This window comes from Lagopus leucura, unplaced genomic scaffold (assembly GCF_019238085.1).
Source record: "Lagopus leucura isolate 7727_CA_CO unplaced genomic scaffold, USGS_WTPT01 241-0_obj-0_obj, whole genome shotgun sequence".
NCBI lineage: Eukaryota > Metazoa > Chordata > Aves > Galliformes > Phasianidae > Lagopus > Lagopus leucura.
Genome location: NW_024962833.1, coordinates 8,910 through 16,437, shown reverse-complemented (window position 1 = coordinate 16,437; position 7,528 = coordinate 8,910). Strand labels below are relative to the sequence as shown.

General features: G+C 35.1%; 1 protein-coding gene across 1 annotated transcript; it reads right to left on the bottom strand.

The window, feature by feature from the left end:
* Positions 1–2,074: 2,074 nt before the first annotated feature.
* Positions 2,075–7,103, bottom strand: LOC122190845 (b(0,+)-type amino acid transporter 1-like). The gene is made up of 4 exons (XM_042890957.1): positions 7,026–7,103; positions 4,277–4,424; positions 3,123–3,365; positions 2,075–2,485 (listed from the first exon to the last, which is right to left on the bottom strand). The coding sequence occupies exons 1-4, from the start codon at positions 7,101–7,103 to the stop codon at positions 2,139–2,141; spliced, it is 816 nt and encodes a 271-aa protein (XP_042746891.1). The 3' UTR covers positions 2,075–2,138.
* Between the last annotated feature and the right edge of the window lie 425 nt (positions 7,104–7,528).

The following is a 7,528-nucleotide window of genomic DNA, read 5'->3' as shown; positions in this document are numbered from 1 at the left end:
CAAAATGTAACAAACTGTAACCAGGGGGATTCCAATAATTATAGATAGTGGTAGGTTTCTAAAGAATGCAAAAGTAAGACTTCATTAGCATTGCTGTGTCATTGGCAATGTTACTGCAGTAAACTGGACTCTTTTTCCTCGGGTACTCTTCAGGTATGTTTACGTTCCTTTACTGTAGAGCAACAGAAATCTGGATCAAAAAAAGAAACCACGTTTATGAAAGCCAGAATAACTCTTTGTCTGCTAGTACTCAAAGTTTGAGTAAGCATTCCTTTTGAAGTCAAGCCAAAATATGTGCTTGCTTGTATAAAAATTGAGTTTTATCTTTATTGATAGAAATAAAACTTTTTTTTGTTTTTTTTTTTTTTTTTACCAGTAAGGATTCTTCACTTCTTCTGTGATATAACTGAGTTGATTCCTGGAAATAAAGACATTAATTAGATGTTACTAGCAATCAGATGTTACTTCCTCTTACTATTTGCCTTTCCAGTTTTTAAAAAAAAAAAAAAAAAAAAAAAAGTAAAACTGCTGGTCAAAGAAAAAGTATGAGTTTCTTATTCAACTGTGAGCCTCAAGTAACTTTTTCCTTCTTCAAGTTTTGATGCAGCCTGCAATTTCAGAAGCGTCTGTATAATTTTGAATTAGATTGTCTTAGCTCCTAGGTATAATGTCCTGCAATAACCAGAAGCTTCCTTTGAGCTTCAACCTTTATAATATCTAAATCTTTTCAAGTAAAAGCACTGTTTGGCTGTACCCACTGCAAGGACACAAGTTCAAGTCTACTGATCTTTAACAATATCTCTGTAAGTTATATTGTAAACACCTTAAAGTGGAGTTTACAGTTCCAGGTACACGTTTTCAGTAGACCACAGACAAGATTAAAACATTTTATTTTTTCTTTTACTCTTCTGCTTCTGAAAACATGAGGGGAAATTCATATTTATAGTTTGCCCGGCAGCTTTTGAAATTTCAGTCCCTGATGGTTTTTGAAGTAATTATTCAGGATTTAGGCAGTAGCCTTCCCTTCCCTCCCCCCCAAAAAAGTCTAGGTAAGTATCTGAAATACAGATGTGCATGCTTGAGTTGAGAGCCTCAAGCTTGAAAAGAGAACCTTAAAGAATAATCAATTTAAATTTGGACTGATATTTTGTCGGAATTTGATTTATTTATTTTTTATTTTAATTTTGATTTTTTTGATCTTAGATTTGTATCAGCAGAGCCTGGAGCCAGTTCACTTTCCTGTTAGTTCCAGGAAGTGAAATGTATATTTTCTGTACTTTAGCAGAGATTATCTATATTATAGAGATTATCTATATTCCTCAGGTAAATAAGGTTATTCTGATGAAAGTAATAGAGGAAAAGTAGTCTTCTAAGTTACTGAATATGGATGCTTTATTTAGAACATGAATGTAAACCTAACACCTTCCATATTTATGATTATTATCAAACATATTTTCTTTGTATTAACACAAGATAACAACAAAACAGATGAGATATACACTGGGAGCTTCAGGAAAGGAATTGTTGCTATGATAATTCCAAGAAAAGATGTAAAACCATGTGAATTAAAACTTCTAATATTTACATTCTCTTGTACTAATTGAATGTTTCATAAAACATGGACTTTGGGGGTAACCTGTAAAGCTTTTGCCTGAGCCTAATGGAATTAGCTGTTTTTATGTCTCTCTCATTACTACAGTATCTAACCACCTTTAGCACCAAATCGGTAGTCTTATCAGGATCTACTGTAAAATTTTTCCCTAATAAACAGTGACCTGTGGGTTTTTTTAATTGAGGATACTGTTTTTCGTCCACAGTTCATTATGAGTTTATTTATGAAAATTTAGATGTTAACTTACATCTTTTGAGTTCTAATGGAGGAGAGAGTTAAAGGCTGTTAAAATGTAACTGTTAACACTGTTAAAGATACCTTCCCATCCATCATGTGCCCAGAGTCCATTGTAGAATGCCAAACCAATTAGAGCTAAGAGAAACTTTACTGTCCTTGAAAAACCCAAAACTTTCAAGATTCTTTCCTGGAAATAAGACGAATACTAGTGACATAGTGTTGTAATTTGGCTAATTGCCACCAGACAAAGAAAAACTCCAGCATCTCCTGGGTCTTTTGAAACATCTTGTTAAAAATCAATTGATAGAATTTTTATGAACTTACTGGTAGTATTGAAATTCTTACCCCACTTCCTCTTAAAGAAAGTACTGTAGTTTTGAAGAGTCTTTGGGACAGCAACACTGAAGAAAGATAGCCTTATTTTTGTGCCACTTTTTGTCAGTAGGAAATTCTTAAAGATCACAGCAGAAACTAAAATAATTGTTGGAAGTGAATGTATGTTTTGATTACCTTGTGCAAGGAGAACAATCCCACTTATAGCAATGATTGCCACAACTATCATTTTAGCAGCTGTGAGAAAATTCTGGAGATAACTTCCCAGCTTAACATTCAGTGAATTCACTATTGTAATTACCACTAAAAGAAATAAAACGTGTTTTGCATTAAGTTTGTCAGAGCAGAGAGAAAAGTACGTTTGAACATTTTTTCCCTTCCTCCCTTTAATGCTTTTTCCTCATAGGCTATATATGTAACTCACAATTTTTAACGTGAATGGTTGATTTAAAATAGCAAGGAAAAAGTTACTGAATTAGGTATCTACCTTTAACAACAACAAAATTATGTACATAGAACTGCATTGCATTATGATAATGCAGAAATGCCTTTGGTAACGTTTTTTCTTCCTTTTCTGCTACAGATAAGTGTTTGTTTTATGGCTGTATTTTTCTTGGTGAAGAAGAAACCTAGGCTGGAAGCAAACCATCTATTTTGCGTATTGAGTCAGTGAGTCCTTCCCACAGTTACTACCGTATTGTTCCAAAATTAAAATAAATTGCTATTAGTAGTTTAAAAATAATGAATAAAAATTAATATTTTGGTCCAAAATAAAACACTGTTCCACAGTTCTGTTCCTTTTAGTGTAGCATTACTTCCTGCTGTCCTCATAAGGATTAATGTACTGAATTCTTACTGTGCTGAAATAGATGAGGATAAACAGAAGTTGCTTTGCAATTATGGAATTTGCCGCTTATAAAATAATAAAAAAAAATCTTACCAATGGCAGCTGCTGCAAGGCACTTGATGACTACTTGAGGTGGATCACAACCTGGATAAAAGGGAGCTGATGCATATTCTGCAAAGCTGAGACATATGATAGCGAAAGAACTGGGTTTTATGACAAGCAGGCTCGCCCAAGAAAACAGAAATGCTGGTATTGGGCCAAAGGCCTCCATAAGGTAAGGATATTCTCCTCCTGATTTTGTGATCGTTGTACCAAGTTTAGCAAAACAGAGTGCACCTGAGCAGCAAGAAATACAGTTGTTAGTTTTTTGTTTGGTTTATACCTATCTTAAACTACTGGCTATTGATAGATAGTGCAATTGCAGAAGTAGATAGATATATGTAATGTATCCTTAATTCTTTCATGTTCGTGTACATTTGACTGTGCGCATCAGATTTTTAATTGTGAATTGTGAGGATGTGTGTGAGTTTGTGTAAAGCACTGAAACTTCAGTGACAATCTAGAATTTACTGTTAGTCGCATTTAAGACTCGTAGATCAAGTACAAAGGTTCTGATTGCATTAAGAGCCAACACTTAACATCAGATGACAACTGCAGTAAGTTGATGTACTTTTTAGAAACCTATGGGGAAAAAGATCTTGTTGCACAATTTTGAAGAAAAATGTCTACTGAGCTCATCTTTAAAGTACAATGGCACTTTTAGTTTCATTGTGGTAGTTGGTATCTCACTCAGAAATGGTTGTTTTTATGCTCTGTATCTGACATAACGAACACTTAATTCCTTCTTTTCCTAATTGAAATATTCTGAGGTGCTTAGTACTAAATTTTGTATGATAAATTTAGACTTACACAACTACAGAAAAACAGTAGGAATACCAGGCTGCTGCTGATAGATCTTGCATAGTATTTTGCCTGTGACTTAAGTAGGTGTTCTCTTCATTACAATTAGTGAATAAAGTGAACAAAACTTGAATCCTGCTTCAAGAAATAAGCTAAAAACGTTCTTTATGATTTTAATAGCTTAATCTGTTGTTTATAAACAACACATTTATTGCAGTCATCAGAGTATTACTGATGTTAATCTAAGTGCTATTACCTAATTTCCGAAATGAGTTATATGCAGACACAGAGTAGTAAATTAAATGATTTAAGCAAAAATTCAAACTTGTTGCGTGGACTCCGTTTACCTAGTGTTGCGAGAACTCCACAGACTGCCCAGATGGTTAAACAAGGACCCACTGCTCCAACATTGGCAAGTACTGATTTTGGAGAAACAAAGATACCTGAACCAGTAATTGTGCCAACGATCATACAGATTCCACTAATCAGACCCACCTTGAAATAGAAGGAGACGTTTCGGTAAAGGAATTTCTAATAACCACTTTTCAGTTTAATATAACAATAGTAATTGACATCAGTGATTTATTGTTGTCGCTTTCAACATGAGGTTTCAGCTAACTAGTAAACTGGAATTTCTTTTCTTCCAAATACCTACATGGCCTGTGGCATGCTAGCTTGCGTATTTGTTTTCATAAACCATATTTTGTTTTTTGAATTATATGGGTCTCAAAATCAACTTTGTACAAATGAGCAATTATCTGTATTTGACTTATTGTGTTTGTTTCATTACCTGCTCTTTATGAAATAGCTATTGTGATCAAACTGAAAAACCTGAACCTCATCTGTGGAGATGATCACATTACAAGAATTTATTAGATCTTTCTAAGGGGCACTGTGATATATCATTTTACTAGAAGCAAATTGATCTTATCTCAAGAGCTTTAAATTCCCCACTTCCTCATTTTCCTGTTGGATAATAAGTTATTTATGAGTTCTTTAAGAAGTAGGTTCATTTTTATGATACATTTTATTTATAGAATGATCAAAAACTGTTTCTTTGTAGACAAGTGTGGTGAAGAGAAATCCTTGCTTCACAGTGTTCAGTCTGAGAATCTAATTTGATGAAATCACACCTTCTGAATTTACTGATTCAAGTAGTCTCATTGAATTCAGTGATAAAATTCATCTTTATATTTAAACATACAAACAATTTTTGAATATTCTGTTTCAAAATGGCTCTGTTTTTTTTATTTCATGACACTCAGTTTAAAATCCAGCAATCCTAAACAAGGGTTCAAAGCACAGCCAACAAACTTATGCCTTGTGAATCTAATACTGCTGTCATTTTATTTCATTTTGATTTTTAATATTAAAGAAAAAGATAAAATATGAAGAAGATTCTTATACTCAACAGAACTAATGAATACATATATGTGCTAATTTCACCTTGAGGGAGGTTGCACCTTAAGGAATATAGCACGTTTCTCTGACATTTAAACAACCAAGGTGAATGACTGAAATCTGTGACCCTTCCCCTCCCTGTTTCTATCCTGGCCTATATTTCTGCCCATTCTTAAAGTCATACATTTCTAGTGCCAAGGCAGAAAACCAGTCCCTTCAAATTAATAGGATCTTTGGCACTGAATTTAAGAACCTTGAGTCTTTCAAGATGAGAATGTATCTCCATTTAAAGTCATGTCAGCAAAGGAAGACTTTAGTGTTTTAATGTGCCTGTGGCTGAACTGCCAGACAGCAGACGTTGCACCTCAATATGGATCTTAATGCATGACCTCCCCTGCTTGATATAAGGAAAACCTCTATTTGCTCACTGACCTTTATAACTGGGCCAGCAAATGTGAGCAAGGAGAAGAAGGCACCATGACAGTTAGGTTACAAAAGGCAGTCCCAGCTTAGAGACAGTGGGTGAGATGTGTATCAGCCATCAGAATTGTGCTTCAAGAGGCAGAGGAGAAATGAGCATCGTGAGAACAAGTAGCCCTGTGGTCACTGCAGACAAAGGAGAGAGGAGAAATAGAAATATTGCTGAGGGAGACTGCTATGAGATTGCAAGTTTCCATGCACTGCAGTACGTGTCTGCCTGTATCTGTTTCCTGGTGGGGGCAGAACTGTGTTGTTTTCCTGTCTCCCTACATATACAACAGCTTCACGGTTTCCAAAATGTGAGTTTCTTTCTCCAGCTCTTACTGTTTAGCTGAAAAGTGTTAACTCGAAAAGTTAACCATGGTTTTAAAAGGCATCATGTAAGTCAGAGTGGTCTTTCAAGAGTGAGTATCAGAGACGAAAATATAAACTTGATCACCAAAACTACTCTTAACTCAAATCTGCTCCCAGCAAGATTCAACCTTATGTTATTTTTCACACCATTCCTTCATTTCCTTCTCTCTGTACTGTCTTGGCTTTGTGTTTTCGCCTGGGAGCCATCATACCCAGAAGACCACTCACATATTTATAACTCAGTAAATTGATTCATTCAGGAACCTGAGGTGTTATGTGGGAGGGAGTGTGAGCACTGACAAAAGGAACCTAGGTTCAAGAACTGTGCTAAAAGCACAGTTGGCTTCTGGATTGGCCTTCAGAAGCCAGAAAAACATATGCAGTAACACTCATACGTGTGGCCACAAGAGAATGATGTTTCCACATGCTACCTTCATCTGCTTATGCGTTAATTTTCTTTCTTTTGTGAACTGTTTATTCTTGACTATTAAAACCATAGCATCTTCAATTTACCTCTATTCCATTTTATGTTTCCTCTTTTTTTTTTTTTTTTCTTTTTGTCCTTATCATGAAATGTCTTCAAGATTCAGTACAAAACAACAATCAAAGAGAAATCAAAAAGACCTACTTTTCATTATGTTTGCTGATTTAGAGAGAATGTCTTTAAAAAAAAAAACAACTGTTTGTTAATTGAAATAAATCAGGAACGTTGCAACTCTTAAAAATCAGCAGTCAGGGTTTCTACTGGTTCCTATCATACCCAACTGGGGCCAGACTTCCAGGAAGAAAGGTCAATGGTCAGGGTCTTTGTCAAAGGGCTGAAATTCAAAGGGCTCTGTATCATAACTGTGAATAGCTCACCTTTCTTTCTATAGTACTGATGGTTTCCATTTCCAGCTGTCTTCCCTGTAGAGGTGAGGCAGCTATTTGTGAAGCCATTGCTTGAAATTACTGCCTCAAATGTATGGATAAACCAGCACTTGATTGTGCTTAAAATCTGAACTCTAGTTGGTTCAGCAGCTGCTGTACAAGTAAATTAGTTTTTCAGTGGCAGAAATGAGGTCAGTGGGGGAGCAGAGAGGGAGGCCACAACAGATGTGTCATCATGTGTTGCCATTAAAATTGGTTATATATGGCGAATAGAGATGAGACAGATGAATGAGCTGAAATGCTAACATTAAAAAAAAAGAGATATGCACACAAGTCCTGTTTGTATTATAGAACAGTCAGCATCTCTGATTTCTAAATGATGTCAAGGCATATAATCAAGTAGTTGACCATTGCTTCTTACTTTCATTCTTAGCAAGGTGTATTTGGATATGTATTTTGCAAAAATTCATGAGAAATAATTTATCTGTGCAAGG